Source organism: Falco punctatus, assembly GCF_963210335.1.
Source record: "Falco punctatus genome assembly, chromosome: 1".
NCBI lineage: Eukaryota > Metazoa > Chordata > Aves > Falconiformes > Falconidae > Falco > Falco punctatus.
Genome location: NC_137580.1, coordinates 77,856,938 through 77,878,258, shown reverse-complemented (window position 1 = coordinate 77,878,258; position 21,321 = coordinate 77,856,938). Strand labels below are relative to the sequence as shown.

The 21,321-nt window shown below is 40.4% G+C and overlaps 1 protein-coding gene across 5 annotated transcripts in view; it reads right to left on the bottom strand.

Annotated features, from left to right (window-relative positions):
* LOC308067350 (uncharacterized protein) overlaps positions 1–12,660 on the bottom strand; it is a 64,928-nt gene extending 52,268 nt beyond the window's left edge. For all 5 annotated transcript variants that reach the window (XM_080396081.1, XM_080396082.1, XM_080396084.1 and 2 more), the window contains exons 1-8: positions 12,383–12,660; positions 12,018–12,118; positions 11,573–11,642; positions 10,645–10,775; positions 8,829–8,917; positions 6,121–6,220; positions 4,736–4,779; positions 3,506–3,583 (exon numbers count right to left, since the gene is read on the bottom strand). In XM_080396081.1, coding sequence (XP_080252207.1) covers positions 3,506–3,583; positions 4,736–4,779; positions 6,121–6,220; positions 8,829–8,917; positions 10,645–10,775; positions 11,573–11,642; positions 12,018–12,118; positions 12,383–12,548 — 779 coding nt within the window. In that variant the 5' untranslated portion in view covers positions 12,549–12,660. The remainder of the gene's footprint in view (positions 1–3,505; positions 3,584–4,735; positions 4,780–6,120; positions 6,221–8,828; positions 8,918–10,644; positions 10,776–11,572; positions 11,643–12,017; positions 12,119–12,382) is intronic.
* Positions 12,661–21,321: the final 8,661 nt, after the last annotated feature.

Sequence of the window (21,321 nt, the reverse complement as noted above, 5' to 3'; positions counted from 1 at the left end):
CCTGGCTTCTTCCTCCCACATTTACTGCCTTTGCTGGCCTGGTCTAGATTTAACATGATGATCACAGACACTATGATTTACTGAGATTGAAGTTACACACACTTATCTTCAGGAGACAGCTGAAAACATAGCTTTTCCTAAATTAGGAAGAAATCATTAATACACTATAGACAACTAACCTCTGTAAATTCTGCCAGAGCTCTGCTGACCTATTGGCAATATAAGCAATGCTAGTGGCAGCAGGTATTGCATGTTTTGGTTGCTACTGAAATAATGAATTATCACATTATTTTTGTGCATTATTATACAATGCATCATCAGCATGAAAACAGATTTAGACTGTCTAAATACAAGAACTTCATGTCATCAAGTTGCTTTAACTTAAGGAGTCAGTTTACTACTAAGCTATCAAATAGAACATGCATTTTTCTGCAGCCTAAAAGCTTTTGTAATATTCCTCCCTCATGCATTTGGGACTAAATATAGTAAAAAAAACTATCAGGGGGCAGGGACACCACCTGCAAGGCTCTCTAAGAAGTCTCCTCCCCTCCTTCCTTTCTTCCCCCTGTATCCTAAATGGGTATGCTAGACCACAAGTCCACTTTAGTCAATCTTTTACTCTGCCTCTCTACATGAAAAATTAAAGCTCACATGTTATTTTGGTTTTGACTACTTTTAGTAGTTTATCATACAAGCTGACATGTAATATGTTCAATAATTTCACCAATTAAATGCCTAGAACTTTCCAAATTGCCAAACAAAACCACTAGTCTATGATTAATTCTTTATAGACTTAACCTAAAGGTAAACAAATTACTTTACATTAGCACAAATACCTCCATGCATGGTTCAGAATTGTGCACGCGGCTGTATGAGGACAAGGCAGAAGAGCAGCACTGGGTGCAATTCAAGCCAGCACCAGTCCCTTCCAAGCCACAAGACGACTATGATTTTAGACAAGTCACATGACTTACATGTACGCAAACATGAGTATTAGCTATGTACATATGCAATATATGGGTATCTGTCTGTAAAATTAGCTACTCTCACTCCAGTAGCTCATAGCTTAACACACTCAAGCTTCCCTTTTTTTAAAACCAGACTGCCATTTCTCACAGAAAAGTCCTTAAAAATAATTACCAAGCATTTTAGTAAGAAAAGTAGTATTCTGTTTTTTTCTTTCACTCTTTTATAAAGCGAGGCCTTTCAGAGTCACAGTTATGGGAGAATCTAAGAACTTTCATGATACAGCACAATAAAATCAACAGGAGATACATCAGGAGTAAGATTAGCAGTTATAAATTTCAAAACTGAACAGTGTCCTGTTACTATACACCCCTCATCTGACTTCCTATTGAACACAACAGTGAAGAACACGTGTAGTTTGCTCAGGGCTAGTAGCCTTCCAATAGGTGAAAAGAAACATCTGACCCCGTTTCTGTCGATGCCCTGTGTGCCTTCACCTGTAAATCAGCAGTTTTCAGGAACTCAGAAAAGCAGAATACATCTTTCAGGATGACACTCCGGATCACAGTCACTACAAGGAGGAGAAAAAAGCTTGGCAGCCCTGGGAACTAGGTCTGGAGAGCAGCTCTCAGGATGCAGGGCACAGTGCCCTGCTGGCTCATCCACCTGGACCACAGGCTGCCCCCAGCAGCCTCCTTGCCAGGGTCAACCTGGGAGCAGGAACGCAGCTGATGGAAGCCACCCTTCCCTCCTGCATCTCTCCCACCACTCTTCAGCCCTCCCCTTCATCACATAAAGGAACTTTTGCAGAAAAGTATTAGCCAACCCTTCTGTATGCCCATGCTTATGATGGGTGGCCTCATTCTGCAAACCGGGGACCCGTCCTGTGACCCGCACTCACACCAAGGGGCCGTAACCAGCAAGTGTGATGCTGTCTCCTGAAACATGCACAAAAGAAAGTCGACAAAAGTAACAGGGGGATGTTCCAGCCCTGAAATAACATAGAAAGAGAAAGCCTAGAAAGTTTAAGGTGACTTACGGGCACTGTCTTCTCCACACCCCTGGAGGTACAGGGCACAATCTACTCTGTAACTGATGTCCACATGGGGAAGCAACTTGGAAACCTCTGACCCTCTGATACTAGGCACAAACATTCAAAGCAGATCAAATTACCAGTGTCATTCATTTGCACCTTTCAACTTAATGATACCTTACAGGAAAGGAAAATTCAAATTAAAAATTGAGGCTATTAATATCTTTGAAAATGGTAAGGGAACAAGATTAAGACCAATAGGAGGCCCCTAATTTTGGCATACATCTGACTTGTGCCCTTTAAATCATTGTAATACCCTGTTCAAATTCAAACATAAGTAGGTTTTTTTTTTTTTACGAGGGTGTTAGTGCTCCTGCTGCATCAAAAGCCGTATTACATTTTACGATTCCTAGATATGAGAATATTCATTCCCAAATTAGAAGGCCTTCTTGCCAGATGATTGTGCAGATGACAAAATAACGTTACATTAACATAAGCTATGATTAACCTTTCTGATACGGCACAGAACAAGATTCCTTCCTCTCATCCCAAGGCAAATAGGAATCAACTGCAGCCAGAATCGCCCACCCTATGCAAAGCACATTCCCTGACTACTTTTAAACTACCCTTAGAAGCAAGTTGGTCAAAAGGCGGCTGTAATAGTCCTTCCTTGATAGGCAGACGGATCTACCTATGTGAAAGTCTTATTCAGTAGGTCTGAACACAAGACACACATGTAACTTTTTGAAAGGACTGCCAGCTCAACGCATTTATGAGATAGATCATAGAGCAGGAAAGGACTGTGCCATACATTCATTCCTGCCTTCCTCTCTCCCTTCCCATTGGATTGCATTCCTCTCTCCCCTTCTCCCTCCTTTTCATTATAACTGTTGCTATTATTATTCTTATTATGGTTCTTTTATTTTATGTCGTTTATTAAAATGTTATTATCTCAATCCTCAAGTTTTACATTCCTGTCCAATTCTCCTCTCCACGCCTCTGGGTAAGGGGAGAGTGAGTGAGTGGCTACGTGGCACTAATTATCGGCTGGGGTTAAACCATGATTCTACCAAAAAAAAAAAAAAAATTGTGACTGAACAGTAGGTAACTCTGATTTAACTAAGACTGACGAAACAGCATCAAAAATATGCACATTGTCTTTTCCATTACAATCATACATGAAAACCAGCAGCAAACCTCTCCAAAAAGCAGATGATGAAAAAGGAAACAGAAAAAAAATATCTAAAAAGAAAAAAAAAAAAGCCAAAATTTTTTTCAAACCATCTGCTTCTCAAGTTAACAAAGCAAGTCCCCAACTGACCAGAAAGGAAAACTGCAACAGGGAGAACAGATCACAGAAGAGTAACATTACAGTGGAAAAATATCAAGAGGCCCATGCTGCCTCCCTCAAAAGAGTAAAGTAGAAGCAGTTTTCACAACACAGATGGTAGGAAATTTCATCTTTGGCCCACCATAAACATACATGCTGATGTCACAATTACCTACCAGTCGGGTACCGCATGCCAGTCAGTGAATATTCCACCTGTACACTGAGCACCACATTCAATGAGATGACCTGCAAGGCTGGGAAGATAGCATTCAAGTAGTTAAATATTCTGTAAAATTAAGTTTCACATATCCAACTTTAAAATAGAAAAGTACAATGGAAATAAAGCTATGTAACAGAAAATGCTATTTTTCCTCTATAGGCGTCTAATGTATTTGTAAATTTCACATTAAACATAATAAGGGATTCTGAAAGATGAATGTAAGAGTAAAAAGAACTAACTTTTACATAAAGAATCAAACTAATTTCCTGAAAAAAAGAGAACACCTGAGAGATTATCTAACACCATGAACCAAGTTTCATTGGTCATTTAGAAGTCTTGACCTAAGTGCAGTATTTTAGCAGTTTGCACTGTGTGGAACTGAATATGCAAACCCCATTTTTAAATCAAGAGATATAACATCTCACTTCCAATGTGAAGGACAGAATGTGTTATGATTATGTATTATGATTTTCAAGTCTTTGATTGTGATAACCCATAAAACACTCAACAGAATTACAGGGGAGATCCTTATCTCCACATTTATTCTCAAGCAACAGGAGGTCCAAGCAGACTACTACTAGGTGTACTCAGGTCACCCTAGTGAGCATTCATTTTTATGGACTTCAATGCAGTCAGGTGATGCAGAATGTTAAATTAGGTGACAGAATCTTACCCTATGCCTTCTGCATCAGATCCCTAACCGCAGGACTTACAACTAGGGTTTGCACGTGGTAGTACTGACACTGCGCTTCTGCAAAACCATACAAGGATGCTGACCTCTGACTGAATCTCCTTCTGTGCATCCTTGAGGGTAAGACCTGCTGCCATCTCAACTATCAACAGTGATGGCCAAACAGAAAGAGCTGCATATCCCCGGTCTGTACTGTAAGATTTCACCTCTTGACACAAAATGACAGGAAGAGAAATTTAAGCTGTTAAATAAAATCATTCACACTCCTTTCCTCATTTTGTTACTTCAAGTTGGTTCCAGAATGAAGTTTCTATAATTTCAATTCCAAATGAGAGTATTAAGCAAGCCTTAAAGAAGAACCCAAAACCTAACAGAAACATTCAAATAAATGAATTCAATAATAAAATGCAAAATCACGAAATGCTTAAAGAGTTCTGTTACCCTGACATTATGATATGAAATACAAATTTACCCATTTCTTCTTATATCATTTACCTTCCTGCAGCTAGCAAGTCAAATTCATCCCTATTCCAGCCAAACTAGAAGAAAATACAAATACGTTAAATATATAAAAGTTCCATACAGTACAGAAAAGTGCACATAGTATGTTCACTGCTTTGAGTAATAACGCATTGGATATATTTTTCCTTAACTGCAGAAATCTAAAGAACAATTACTGGCAGACACTGTATGTGGATTTGAGTTGCTATACAGTAAACTAGTAAAAGTGCTCTGATGTATTTCAGTTTTCCTCTTATCAATACACGCAAACAAATATAAGTTCTCCAAGTCACACCCCTCTTCAAAAAAACAAGTGCTATATCCATGTTACCCAAAATTTGCATAAAAATCTAGCATCTATTTTGTGTCATGTAAACAAACCGCTATCTTTTTCCAACTTTTAAAAATTATCAGTTCCTGGAGTACCACCAGTCATCCTTAAGATCTGGGAGTATGCTTTCTGTTTAAACTAGAACATATTTTTCCCCCCCCAAGTCCAACACAGTGCAAGCAATATATTTGTTGTTTCTTACTCAGAACTTAGCACAAGTCTCCCTAAAACCTTTCAGTAAAGCCTCTCTGCAGTCCTTCATACATACTGGCAACTATTTTGAAAATTTAAACAGCTAGGAATAAAACAGCAAGTCATAATGGCACTTATAAATGGGAAAATTTAATTCTGTATTAGACTATATTTAATATACATGAAGTCAGAAAAGTATGAAGTTTTAGAAAGGATGTTTGTAATTGGACACTAACACATACCCTCTTTTTTAAAAAAAAAAATACACACCGAAAAAAAGCTTACATATTTCACAGTGTGTGGTCATTCACAAAAATGTATAACCTATTCAAAATACTTCAGAAAACCACATATCCTGCTTGTACACCTTGTTGAAAATCAAGGAATTTGAGAAATGTTGCAATGAAACTCAAAGAAAAACTGCTTACCTATTGAAAAAGACCAGTGGTTTAGACCCCCTCATGTGCAACCCTCCCCCCCCCGGCAAAACCAAAGGGAGCTCTACTATCGCCACCTTGTGGTAAAGAAAAATATACCTGTTTCTTAAATTTTAAATTTTCTTATATTTTAAAAAGGTAGGGGGCGGAAGGAGTGGCGAAACATGGTAAGGCTTCCTTAATTTCACCAAAACGCCTTCCAGCTTCATGATACACAAGTTTGTAAATATCCCTGCTATACGTTTAGGAGAAGTGAAAGCTGGCAATTTTTCATGCATGCAAGGACAAAAATAATAAAAATGCTCATTATTTTTTATTTAGTATCTACATTTTCGTAAGGAACAAAAATTGTCTGACAATGAATACCGAATATTCATTCACATAGGCTCATTATCATATGGAAATTAACTTGTACTTACAGAATGAATGAGTGGTCCTAATACAATCCCACTGTCAACACATCTACCCGTCACAACAATATCAGCACCAAGGTCGAGAGCCCTGCTTATTGGTCTTGCACTGAAGGACACAAAACACAACAGGAAGTACTTTTCACAGCATCATTTAAAAAAATCAGTTCTTGCTACACTCAGGATAAAAATCACTTAAAAATCCCATAGGAAATAGTAAGATCAACTTTAACAACCAATTTGTCATTTTGTATATACAACAAGAATATTTTAAAAAGCAATCATCATAACACCCGTTCATATTTGGGTATCCAAATGACATAATTGAAACACTTGTCTTGATACTCATAGAAACCATCTTGGCCATAATACGCAGAGGGTCACTTCTGTTACTGGTAACAGAAAATAATAAGTGTTTTCAGAGATTCATTACTCTTGTTTCGTTTGTAGATGAGTGTATAAAGACCAACATTCTTCACAGAGAAAGCTTAGGGACACTGCCCTCCAATTTAAAACTTTTCAGGTCAATGTATGTGGTTTTAGAACTTCCAGCATCAACCAACTTCAAGAGGAGTACTGTGCAGTCATTATTTTCAAAGCAATAGATTTTTCAGATTTGGTCAGTTTAAGAGTCTGCCCAGTCCAAATTAGTTCAGTTTGAAAAGATTCACCCTGGTGAACCGCTCAAGCTCTGACCAGAGGGCATGGCTCCCGGCTTCTAAACCCATGCTGTGTGCTGGATTCTTTTATTCTTCTTGAAATAGGCAGTGTGAGAACACAAGCCATGTAAACAACGTGTCTTGAAAAACAAAACCAAGAGCAGTGGTTTTCTAGTTTCTATAGACCTAGCCCTGTTTTTGTCTGAGGCAAGTTAGAAGACACGAAGTTCTCTTTGCAATGTAAACATAAAATATACGTATGTGGGTCCTTCCCCCCCAGTGCTACATGAACCAAAGGATAGTAGCTAGAACAAGCAAATATACAGAAACATTTTACACCTCTGGGAATAGCATCGAGTAACAAGTGACGAGTATAAAGCATAAATGGGGTTTCTGCATACATACAGGGCACCGATAGAGAAACTGTTTAATGACCTTTAAAAAACCAGTAAAGTCATTTGGCACTTGCAAACACACATGAGCTCAGTCCACAGAACTAACAGCCCAAATCAGGAAGGACAGAAGAAATTCAGTATTGATACCCCAGTGCACATTTTTCAGATGGAGTTTACACCTTTGAAGCAAGAATCAAACTGCAAACATCAATTTAGGGAATTAAAAGTAAACTGTCTACAGAACTTGCAGATTTTACCCAATACACTCCAATGTTGACTTGTTTTACAAGTATATATCAATTTATCATTTGCTTCATAAATAAGCATCCACTGCTGATGTTGCCAAATAACTCACAAAAAATGACTAATTTTAGAAATTGATAATAGCATCACGTTTCAATGCAACTAAGATTAAGGGGCCCATAAAGAAATACCACTTTTATCAGAAAACCAAGAGACTGCTGTTCTAGCATCTGTTAATGAAGCCGAGACAGATGTAACAGATTTTTAAAATGTCTCATACTAGGCTGCTTTTGTCCTCTCTGCTTTGATATGCATTGCTTTAATTCATGAATCACAGAATGGCAATGAACACTTTCTCATAATTACAAATCTTGAATGTTATTTCTTAGATTTCATCTACAGTTAAACTCATGGTCTGCAAATGTTGCAAGTCAAAATTCAACAAACAGAAAATCCAGCAACAACAGAAAACACTAAAAACGAATTTAAAAAGACTCATTTATTAAAGGCTCTTATTGTACAGATAAAAAAAAAAAAAGACATGCTGTGTTAGGTACAGCCGTACCCTGCTACCTGTCAGCGATGCATTTTTGGAAAGTGCAATGAGAATGATAAAAGAGAGAGCACAGTAGTTTTCCCATAAAGATTTGTATAAGAACGGGGGGAACTGTGCTCATGGGCTTTAGAGAAACACTGAACAGGAATACAGGAGGGATGGTATGTACAACACTGAGAAAGGAAAAGCAAAACCAGGATCACTGGGATCACCAACTGGAAGAGATGCTGGCTTTTGGTAACACCTGACTACTTTCCCATTTCTCAGTCCTGCCCCTTTGAGCGACCTGATTGACATTGATTCATCTGCAGAAGTTCATAGTGACAATGAAAATGTGACTCTTCACAAACAGGCCGCTAGAACACTTGCATTTAAAGATTTCATGGGAGGCTTTTGGTATCATAAGGGAGATCTTTCAAAACTGTGATCTGTCCTGGAAAGCCAGCCTGACACACAATTCAGTGCAGCCTAATGGAACCTCCTACAGTGCGCAGAGCACGTCCCAGTACTCAGGTGCACTCCTCTAGTGACAACACCCTAAACAACTGCTCCACACAGCAACAGGATACTCCAAATATGAAGAAGTATTTTTACTATTGTTATAATTAAACTAGAACTATTTTGGCTTGAACTAAAACCTGAGGATTCACAGAAGATTTAATGCTAAGGAGTCACAACTGGCAAGGTTCTACATTGAAAGTTTATTTACAAGTTACAAACAAATTTTTTTTCTGGGTGCCTGAGTAACACAAAGGTGAATCTCACAAACCAGGTGGTTCTACTTGCAAAACAAAACAATTTCATGTTGTCAATGTGTTAAAATTATTTTTTGCATAATAAAACCAACTTGCTCAAATAACTCACCCAAGATACACATTCATGCTATGAACACTCTCTGGAAATGGTTTGCCACTCTCTGTATCAGTGATACCAGCTCCTTTGAGGTTCTCTTTCTGTTAGAAAAGAAACAAAACACCAAATCTGTAAGCATTTTGTAGTATCTACTGTAAGCCTTTTATTAGTATCAAACAATAGATACACCTCATAGCAACTCTAAGCAACGTAGAATCATTAGTTAGCACCAATACAAACCAGTTGAATGGCTAAAAGCCCTACATACACTTTTAACCATAGTTTTCCAGCACACAAAAGAGTTAGTCAGTCTTTAAAGAATGCTAGGTCAGCCACAGATTATCAACTACAGTGCACTGACATATTCCCTAGGCTTTTAAACTGTCTTTAATTGCTCTAAGATTGGATAAATCAAACCCTACGAAATGTGTCTGCCATAATGGCAGTGGTGGAGTGGCCAGAAAATAAGGATAATTCTGTGGTTCCAGGTGATATCTAAAATACTTTGTGTTCCCAGAGAGATACAGTGAGGGGGGGAGGGGGGTGTGGGAAGGTGGTTTTGACCATTAATTAGCAGCTTGGGAAACCAGTGGATCCAGATGCTAGTGACTGCATAGACTCAATGTCTAGTACTAGCTACAGGGCAGGGATCTATAGTGTGGGGAAAAAACCCAACATCTTCCACTTTGAATTTATTTATTATTCTGTGTTAGGGATTGTAATCCTCCAAACCACAAATAACATATCCTAGCATTATTTATGATGTTTGGTATCAACAGTAAAAGTTTTCTGTAAAAGCTGTCTGGTTTTGATTCCTGGAAGTTACGTACTGACAACAGCATAGAAAATAATCTATTTCAGATCAGAAACATCCAAGCCAAGCTTAAATAATGACTATTTCACTGTCGGACCAGTGATGAAATTCTGGACCACTGATGCTAAAGTAATTTCAGTAAGGCAAAAGTTTCTCGAAAGGAAGTCCAAGCACTGCACGTAATTTGCAAATAAAGAATCTTACTTGACCATCTTCCACATTCAATAGTATGCAAGGAGTAACAAAGCCTACACAGATAAATAATTTTCCAAGTTACAGGCAGAGATTTAACCATAGCGCAAACCCATCCCCTCCTAACTACTACCAGTATATAAACTGTTTTCACAGTATCTTTTCAGGTACAGCCAACACTTTTTTGCAGAACCTGACTTCATACATAAAGCATCATCCTTTAAATTAAAAAAGCCATGTATCTCATCTTTCTTTTTTTTTTTTAACATTAAAACTTTGAACCTCCTACTTAACATAACCTTACTGGCCATAAACTAATCATATAAAACCAGAAAAACAAGCACTGGTAAACAAAATAACAGGAAATGCCTGTAAACTACTAAAAACAGCTAGAAGAGAGGAACATTTGAACACGTGGCAACTACACCACATTTAAATTTAAGATTTTTAAAATTCAGGTTTATTTAGTTTAGACAGAAACAATAAGTAACAGCACATCCTAGCTTATCCTGAAGGGCAAGCAGACCTTAGATTGCATTCACAGTTTGCTTCAAAAAGATAAACAGCAGATCTACAGCCTTATAAAAAACACAGTCCCATCACACACCAAACACAAGAGAAGCCAGGAATTTTTTTCATGCATCAAAAAAAAAAAAGAAATAAAGAAGAGCATCTTAAAAATGTTGCTTCTAGCAGAAGGCTTCTGCATAAAAATACACAAAGTAAGTTCCTATACCAGTAGGCCAGTAAATGCCACCTTCACGCTATATAGATTAAAATAATTTCCACCATGCTACTAAGCCTTAAGACAAAGGAAAATACCTCACTCATTAGGTCATCTCCAGCAACAACAGCTATTTTCAAATCAACATCTGCCTTCTTTGCCACCTCTTCAAGGGCAGCTGCACAAGCAAGTGGATTAATTCCACCAGCATTACTGATGACACGAACACCTGAACAAAAAAGACAAATTAAGTTCAGCAGCAGCAACAATCACTTATATATATAAAGAAAGGTATCATCTTTGCAAGGTGTCAGACATCTAATCAAGTAAAGTACTAAACTCATGTTAAAATATGAATCTCATTTAATCTGTGAAAGGATCAGAATAAGCCAAAGCAAAATTGTTTACAGAAAAAGAATTGTTACAGATACTTCTCATCTTTCTTTTACACGTGGAAGGAGAAAGGGACTGAACAGACATACATGATAAGGCAGAGAGACTGTATCAGAACAACTCCTACAGGAACAGTATTTGACAGCAGTCACTCAAGCATCCATGCTCTCCAAACAACTGGATTTCAGCAGAAATATGCATCTGTCTCTATAGATTCCAGACCGCAAAGTATTGAGTACTTAGAAGTAATTCCCTTTCACCTCTCAAAATAAGAAACTTGTGAAGCTGTGTTAATGTAAACAGAAAAACGATCAAATAAGCGATATTCTAAAGCTCTATGGGATTGTTGAAAAACTTCCAGATTGCCTTGAAAAAGTCTAGCTCTCATGTTTTAACAAAGATGTGCAAAGTGATGCTCCATTCACAAATTCAAGCTACAACAATAAATACACAGAGATACACATACACAAAACCTGATTTAAATGTCACCATCAGAGCTGTACTTCACACCTATTACAATGGGATTTGTGCTGATGCTGGGGGAAAAGCAGCTGTTTATAGTAACAGAAGCCCCACAAAACATATCAGAGCAGCTAACTTCATTAACACACAAACACATGCAGACTGGCATACCTTTCCTGTGAATATCTTTTATATAGGGAGCCATGGCAGCAGAGACAAAATCCGGAGTGTAACCCAAACCCTGAAATAATTAAAAGCTGTAACCGTTCGTTACACTTCAGTCAACGCTACCCCCTTGCTTAGTTAACCAAGACGAGGGAAGAACAAGGAGCGCTCAAAGGGTTTGGATAACGCTATTAGAAACGGACGTGAAGGGTCTGACTAGAGGAAACAATATATAAAATCGAATAAATACGCGCGAGTAAAAAAAATACAAAAGCAAAGACAGCCTGACACGTCTGAGAGACTTAAAGAGTCCTGAAGAGACTGTGGGGGCGAGAGAGCTGGGGGCCGCCGCCCCGCCTCGGCCCCGCCTCGGCCCCACCCCGGCCCCGCCCCGGCCCCGCCTCGGCCCCGCCCCCGCCCAGCCCGGCCTCGGCTGCCGACAGCTACTTACGGGAGACCGGGCTTTGGCAGCCGTCAGCAATGACATGGTGATCTCGGAGAGATAGTCGAAGACAAGGAAATCCAGCTTCCCTCCGTACAGCAGCTGCGGCACTGCCGGGGCAGGGAAGACCGCGCCGTTAGCACCGCGGCAGCCCCGTCCGGCCCGGCCGCAGCCGCGGGGCAGGGCTGAGCCGAGCCGGGCCGTCCCGCCCCTGCCATTGCCGCTTACGCAACGGAGCCGTTCGCGGCGCCGGCAGCAGCCGCCGCCCGCCCCGCCAGGCCTCGATAGCCCAGCGACCGGCCCCGCCGCCCGGCCGGGTCTCCCCACCGCCCCCACGGGCAGCCGCCGCCGCCGGCCCCGCGCCGCACGCCTACCTGCGGTGGCCGTGTCCCCCCAGAAGCCGGAGGCGCAGCCGATGCGCACCGCGGCGCCCGCCGGGGGCTCGCAACCGGTGCTGCGCCACTGGCCCCGGCGGGCCGGGCGGGCGGCGGCCCCCAGCAGCCGCGGCCCCCGGAGCCCCAGCAGCGCGGCCCAGCTCATGGTGGCGGCGGGCGGGCTCGTGGGCGCCGCCCCTGGCTGAGGCCCGGGCCCGCCCCGTCCCGCCCCGCCCGCGGCAGCTGCGGGGGGGCCGGGGAGCGGAGGCTGGGAAGCGCGGGCTGGCGGGGGGAGATGGCCGCGGATGGCCGGGGCGGGGGGAGGCCCGCTGGGGCCGGCCGGCCCGCCTTGTTCCGCACGTAGTGCCGGGCAGCGGCACTAGGGCTGTGACGGCCCCGCGGCGGGGCGTGCGGACACAGGGCGCCCGGCTGGGTTCGGCCTTGGTGCTGGCCCAGCCGCGGGTGTGCGGCTGCCGCGGCCCTGAGGGGCCGGCACGGGCTCCCCGGGCCGCCTGAAAGGTGGGAGCCCTGCTCAGGGCTGTGGGGACGTCAAATGCGTGTGAGGTGGTCTGGTTCTGAAAGGTTGGTGACACTGTTTCCTCCTCCTCCTCCCCTAAATAAAAAGGTGTTTATTAGAAAACAAGGCCTGCTGTGGGAGTAGGTGTCCGGGTTGTGACAGGGAGGGTTTCTCAGGTCCCCGGCTGAGGTAAATGTCACCACACCGGCAAATTCCTTGGTGTATAAGGTGGCAAAATCAAAATTTCACAATCCTGCAGCCTGCGTTGGAGGTCTGTGGAGGTCTCCACAGGGTGCTGGTCACGTCCAGGTGCTGCCTACAGAAGATCCACATCCTTCGCCTGATGTGACAGGGGCTGTGACTGAATCAGTCTTGTATGCATCCCATGCAGCAGCCGCCGGGGCTCCCTTAACACGTGTACGCTTTGATTCTGAGTGGGTTTGAATTTTCTCTTGCAAATCAAGAAATGCTACAATTTGCAAGCACACTGAGAAACACAACATTCAGTGCAATGTAAGCGTGTGACGAGAGGAGGTTTTACTGATGTAAAAAGTAGCCATGTTCAAAATATGTAAGTACTTTTGAAAATGATTGAGAAAGTGTCCAGTTAGACTAATTTCTAATTACAGTTAGAAATACTGCAGCTGAGAGAGTACAGAAAATAGTCATGCTGTGATCTTAGATTTTGCTGCTTTATTTAGGGAGGTGCAATGTTTTCCTACTGCAAAAAGGCCATAAAGCACCATCCCCTCAGTGCCTAAGAAGTGATGAACAATTACTGTCCTAAGTTATTAAACAGGCAGAACCAAGGGGGTCACAGAGAAGGGAAAGCTGTTTCCCTACATATGGAGAGGACTTAACTTGGGATTATTAAATTGTTGGAGTGTTTAATTATTGCATTGAAAGCTTGCAGGTTTTAAGTCCCTATAAACTAGTAAACATCCAAATAATCACAGTGGGAAAGAAAACCACATTATATATTCATAGCTGACTCCAGATTAGCTTTGTCCTAAATATGTACTTATTGTAGCTCCGTAAAGTAAACTTTGAAACAAGAACCAGAAAGACCACTGTCTGGTACAAAATACACAGCTAATTAGTATAGCCATAAAGGCAAATGCTTTCTGTAATGAAATTTTAAAGTGTTTTCCACGTGTGTTTCAATATGGAATGCATTGCGGTACCATTCCAATATACTGTAACACAGCAGGAAGCATGACTACTCCTCAGCAAGTCTTGCAGCGGTCTCAAATCCCGTGGCAAAATTCAAATGCAGTTTACCTTGTCTGAGATTCCGTAATCAAAGTGCTGCATTGATTGCATACTCACTCACTTCTGTGCTTAAACATACCCAGAATAAATGCCGATCACTTATCAACCATTTACAACCCATGAATATAAGTAAAACTCATGCTGATAGGGCTTGGGTCAAGATTTTGTGCTGCAAAACTGAATTTTTGGATGTGAGAGGAGAGCAGGCCACTCAAGCAACGCGAAGCAGAGGCCGGTAGATGGCTGTGTTTCACCACCATCCGCACCTGCCTCACCTGCAAAACAACCACCGGCCCCAAAAAGTGGTGTCTATTCCCACCAGCATCCCCTGTGCTGTCTACACTACACAGAGAAGCAAATTTCGCCCTGGATGAACAAATACGTTTTCTCTATATTGAGATGCAAATATTCACATGCACATGTGTACATTGGTAGAAGTGTCTTGGAAACTAGAAGGTGCTTTATTCTTTTAACTTCTTTCAAATATATTCATAGCGTGGATTTTGGCAGCGGGTGCTCGTGGTTATGTGAAGGGCTGGATCTTGCTTTGTCAGAAACCATTTTAAGACCTTTATGGGGCCTTAAATACAATTTTAGCAAATTTGTACATGGATGTTTACATGTGTGTGAGAGAATTAAAATCCAATGTGTATAAAAGATGAAGACACACCTATTAGTTGATCTGCCAAAAACATGAGGAAAAGATTTAGGATTGCTTCCGTTATTTGCAACAGTGCGTTGAAGAGATGAAGGGATCAAATTGCCTGTATTCTGTTGGTTCCCCCAGCAAACTTGTTTCTTACTCAATTTAGACTTGTCCGTTAGTAAGTAGGCTATTTAATAAGCTTGTTGAGGCTTCAAAAAAATCATCCATTTTATTGACAAGAGTAATTTATACACATACTCTATTACTTCCATTTGACTAGACTAATTATTTTCCTAAAATAAAGGCTGTGAGTTTTCATCATCATCATCATCATCATCATCATCATCATCATTCCAGCATGAACAGTAATAGCTCAGGGCTTGTAATTTCATATATGAGGTTAGGATGGTTTTGAAAAAAACAGAGGCAAATTATTTAGAGGCTTTTTTTCCAGGTAGGATTAGGAAGCAATGTTCTGTGATGGTCAAGTCTTAATTTTGAGATTTTGGGCTTTATGTGATTTAACCAATTTTAGAAACAGTTTATTGCTCTTTGAGGACATCAGATGGCACTGTGTGGTTGTCGGTAAAACCCAGAAGAAGCCACAGTCAGTAACAAGCCTATGTGAAATTCATACACGGAGCTGCTAGTAAAAAATGTGAATGTCTTTCTGGCCTATGTAGGGGATAAGAGTCAACATTAATAGATGCCATAACTCTGTCACATGATAGGAATTCATTATTTAATGTAGAGCTTTTAAGAGTCAGCATGATTCTGAATTACTCTCATAAATTGTGAGAAGGAAGGGGGAAAAAATCTTCTGTCTTTAATTTTTATGCTGGAGAAAGGAAAAGGCCACAGAGTTAAAAAAAGATAAAGAATACAAATTTTTCCTGTGTATGGTTCAAATGTAGGTCAGTCTGAGATTCAGTTCCCTTCAGTGACCCTAAATACTTAGATTTACTTTTATTATGCTAGTGCCATTAATGTTTCAAACATAGGTCTGCGCTTCCCTCCCTGTAAACAGACTTGTGCACCAGCATGGAGTACATATGATGTGTGAAAGAAAGGTGAAACACATTCTTCTACTACCACTGTCCTGAATTAATGGGGTTCAGAGCTAATCCTGGAAGCCAGGGAGGACAAGGCAGCATACATTTTCCCAAAGCAAATACACTTTCCATTATTTTTCTAGGATTTTTCTGACAGTCAAACTTCCTCTGATTGCTTAAAAGAGCAAAGTATTTCACAAGCCAGGGTTTTATTGTGAAATATATTACATTTTTGTTGTGTTTCCTGTAATGTCACTGTAAATAAGTTCCTGTACAAATAGTATCAGCAGTAGCATCAGCAGATACCGACAAATATTTTAGTTTCTTGAGGCTCTGTCCTCTCAACTAATTACAAAATATTCAGCAAATATTTGAATTTATTACTTATCTCATTCCCACAAATTAGTGCATCTCTTTGTTTAACAAATGGAGTTCACTGCTCTTGCCCTCAAGGTAAAGTATACATTGCAATCTCTCTTTTGCAGACAGTCTGAAAACCAACCTTCTCAAAGTGAATCAACAGTTGAAAATGAGCTCTGTAAATCAGTAAAGGGAGAGAATTTGCCATGTTGCATCTAATACCCCTATATAAGGCACAAACAACTCAAAGCTCAGTAATGATGTTTAACTGATGCCAGCACGTAGTTTGGGGGTTTGTAGTATTTTAGTAGATTTTTAGCATGAAGTATAACAACCTATGCTCTGGGACTCAAAAAGACCTCAGCCATGACAAAACACAAAAATATGTAATCTTCTGAACTATATTGATTTTGTTCCTTTATATCACATCCATATTGTTTTCTAGAGATATGTTCACTTTTAATTCCTCAAGATTTGAATGAAGTTTAAATAAAACCCTTAACATATGAAAGTAAGCAAGCACGAAACAGAAACACTATAGGACTTTTCAAAAATAAGGTAATAGCTCACTCAAACCATCAAACATCTGGCTTAGGGACATGAGGTATTTTCAGAAGTACTTTAATGGTGAGGTGCCATGATTTTTGGCCTTTCTAATTGTTAAATATTTTTGAAAATATGTCTGTAATAATAAGCAAAGACAAAAAATAAGAACTATGTATTAAAGCAATGATGCATTAGGTATATAAAAAAACCCTTGGTTATTCTTTGCAGAAATCCATGGGTCTTTTACATTGCTATATTATGTACAAAAATGCTGGAAAAAATGACTGCAAGAATGTATGTGAGTAAAAAACCAAGTGACTTAAGACAGTCATGCATCAGAGTGATTTCCATGCTTAGATTTAAGAAAATATAATATCCCATAATGATGTAAGAATACACTCTCAGGTGAGTGAAAGTATCTATTCTGCATTCATGGTAGGCATGCAGCAAAACAGCCCATGAACTCTTTCCAAAATGGAAAGCTCGGGCTGACATGAAATATACACATTTCTTTCTTTTCCTCACTCAGTTTTCAAAGCAGCGACTGTTTCCAGCCTGTATTTGAACTGAAGCATAGTGGATATCTGAATTGGTGTCATAAGTGAGAACAAATTCAAGCCTCTGCCATGCACAGAAACTGGTTTTTGCTGACTCACGAATCCTCCAGGCATTTCACTTCAGGAAAGGTGAAGAAGTCTGTTGTGCAGAGTGGACTACCCAGTTGGCAAAAATGTTGTGATTTACCTTTTGCCCAAGTTTTGAGTATTGAAAGAGAAAGAGGAGTTACAAAAGTTTTTATTTCATTTTCACTTTTCTGCAGTTGGTTTTGTAACACACCAGCGGCCTAACTTCAATAGTAGACAGCTTTTTAGTCATCTCTATTTCCCATCCTAATTATTACTCATTGATTGACCTAGCTTTTACCCACTAAGCTGTGTATCTTGTTAGTAGTACAAGCAGGGTAATGCATACTGGTGATGGATTGCAAAGTAGGCAATTTTTTTCAGTATTACTATTCGGGATTTTTCAACATTTATTGTTGGTATTTATTTTCACATATGAAAATTAACTAGTGGAGCATCTGAAAAAAATGCCCGTTTATGTCATGTCCACCAAACGCTTTCAGTTAAAAAAATAATAATACTCCAATAGAAACGTTAAAATAGATTACTGAAGCATTTCTGAAATGTTGTAGACTGATTTTTCAAGTTAGATTCTTAAGGCATGTAGGTATAAGCCATAAACAGTTGTTTTTCCAAGACAGCCATAAGAATACTCTGATATCCAGGAACTGATTTACATATACAAGCATATTTCCTCTGATTTGCATTTCTGAGGGAAGATTTACTAGGAATAATGGGAAGATGTTGGATAGTCTCACAGTGGCTGTTTGACAAAAATGCTGATAAAAATGAGTTGAAGAAAGCTCTTTTAAACAAATAATGATTCATCTTTACTATCTACTCAAAAATAAATTGCAAGAAAAAAGTAAACTGACTTTGAGAACTCTTCTTTGTGACTGCTACATGAATCGTTCCTCATTTGTTACCAAATCAGCAAATAGACTTCCTGGAAAGAAAAAAAAAACGGCCATTAAATCAACACAGTCAAATTATGTTGGACACATCTCAGGTACAACGAGGTCTCTGGCACGTTTGTTTGGTAAGTGGGTCAGCTGTTTTGCCGCCAGGACAAACCAAGACAGAATGGTATGTGATAAGGGAGGAAAAATACAATTCCACTAAGAATACATGTTGTTTTCAACTTAATGAAAAGCAGGAATAAGTTATTTCTAAGTCATGCAAGGTGAAACCATAGAAGAAAAGTAAAGGAAGCAAATATATGAAAGCATTAATTATTGAAGGCTAAATCATGACCATGTAATCAAGTAAAGCAAACAAAAATTTCCTGAAGCTTGCATATTTACATCTTCTGCTAAGAAGTACAAGCAGTTGCAACCAGAAATACAAATAGGCAACACTTACAAATGCATTGTACAGATATTTTGTAATCATTAGGGCAATGTTTAAAATAGGTTCCTTCATGGATGTAAATATATACAGTGATAATTTTGTGTAACACAAGCACCTCACTGAAAATTCAGTTTTCCTATTCCTAAACCATTTGCAGGCATAATGACCTTTTGTTTTACCCACCCAGCTAGCCAATTATCTAAACCAATGAATCTCTAGTTATACAAAGACATTATTTCATTACAGCCATTCTCATATTTTAATTCTAAAATGTTAGGCATTTTATCTCAGGGTTAGCTAAGCTATTACTGCCAGTGTTGGCTGTTGTCATCTTTTCTGAACCATTACATTCTTGCATGGGAACACAAGACGCATTTTTCTGTATTTTGTTACCAAATACTCTTCTGAAAGAGTTTCAAGCCTATATGTATTACTATTAATGACAAAAGGGAGGGGGATGTTCTTTACTCTGTTAAAGAATGCGGGATACCTGGACTGCATTATATGATTCACCTGTTGTGACATGAACATCACGTGCCCATCTGCACTCGAGTGTACAGCTGTGGCTGATTCTGGGCCAGTCATTTTACAAAGTTCATATTAGCAACCTACTCATTCTATATTGTCATATCTAAGGGAATCCTAGTGGCGTACAGCCACTGCAATTGTACCTCCAGGATCCTCTGGACCCCATGTCATGACCTGCAGCCAACAAAGCAGCAAAGCAAGCTCCATGTGTGAGCCGCGGTGGCAAGGAGATTCGCTGGTAGTTTCCTGAGTCTATGTTAACAGTGCTAATGAAGCAATAACAGAAAACACAAGAGCAAGTAGACTTTTACTGAGCTTTATTTACTTTATTTTCACTCTTTAGGAAACAGAACTAACCATGTAGAAGGTGGAGCCATGTTCTATTTATATCAGTGAGGACAACAGAAGCACATTCTGCACATGATCCTTGAATGTAATTAATGCCAGGTTTGGAAGGGCAAACTTCTAGCACCTGACATCCTTTGGAAAGGACTTTTGGCAGCCTGGCAGCTAACTCACTGGTCATCAGTACAGTTACTGGAAAGCCAGTTTTCCCATGAACAGTGCTTCAGCTTCACATAATGCCATAAATTTGATTTTTAGCATCATAAATGCTCAGACTTCCATCTGGCAATATGTGGCTGCATCGTCAGACATGATGGGAATCTGGTTGACCAGATGTGACCAGATGAAAAGAGAATATACAGGTCAGGGACTCTCCATGTTTCATGGCATAATTACAGAATCATAGAATCATTTAGGTTGGGAAAGACTTTTAAGGTCATCAAGGCCAGCTGTTAACCCAGGACAGCCAAGTTCACTGCTAAACCGTGTCCCTAAGCATCACATTTATGCTTTTTTCAAACACTTCCAGGGACGGTGATTCCACCACATCCAGGGGCAGCCAGTTCCAGTACTTGACCACCCTTCCAATAAAGAAATTTTTCCTGATATCCAAACTAAATGTCCTCTGGTGCAACTTGAAACCATATATCTAATTTTGTAACAATCCAGCTCCTACAGAGTGCTTTTGCTATGAAGCAGACTTGAAACACTGATCCTGCTGGATGGAGGTGAAGTCGTTTGCCTGAAATCACAAAGCCAGTGACAGATCTAGCAGTGAGCCTCAGCCCCTCTGTTCTTTTCATCATTTGGTCAAACGTGTATTGAAGTCAAAAGCTTCATTCAACAGTGTCTCACCACACCTGATACCGCACAGACACAAAATCGGGCTTTCTCTGGAGAAGCCACAGCCTAAAGATCAGGTGCAGGGCATGAGTAGAAAGCTATTAAGGCTATACATACAGATAGCAAGCAGAAGCACATACCTAAAATAATTTGGCTGGGATAAAGCCAGTAGCAGAAAAGGAAGCGTGTCACTCATCTTGTGGGCATATTGAATAAGGCAGATATGACAGCCTTAGTTCTCCAGCTAGGAAACTTTGACCAAAGTCATTCAAATGGACTCCTTGAGCTGAAGGATAGAGAAGATCCATGCTTTCATTGCCTGTGAGCAATACCACAGGCTTCTTTTCCAGATATGCCACTGCCCAACATAACTTCATACTTTTCTCTGCCTTACTTTTGTCATCTGCAGACTAGGGAAAATGATGATGGTTCTTTTTGCAAAGTACACTGAGATCTGTGGCAGGAAAGTGCTACGTAACTGCAAAATAATATTTATTGTTAGGGTATTGGTAGTTGTTACAGATAACTCAGATATAGCTATTGTGGCTTTTCCTTGGGCTGTTTGAGTGAAATGTCTGCCAGCCCCCGTTCCAAAGCCGTGTGTGAGTTTCCTTACGCTCGTGCTGCTGGAAGCAGCACCTCCATGCCTTTGCTCACGTCCCTGCCTCCCAGGACCTCCTGGCTGGAGCAGAGATCAAGCGGCTAAGTGGGAAACAGGTTCTGAAAATGGGAAGAGAGGTGTGCCAATTCTGGCAATCCACCTCAACCCCTTACCCCACCTCTTCCCGCCACCTCCCAGTGCCCGCCCCCGGTTTCAGCCTGCTGCCTTAAACCGCAGCCGCCCAGTGCTGGGCTCA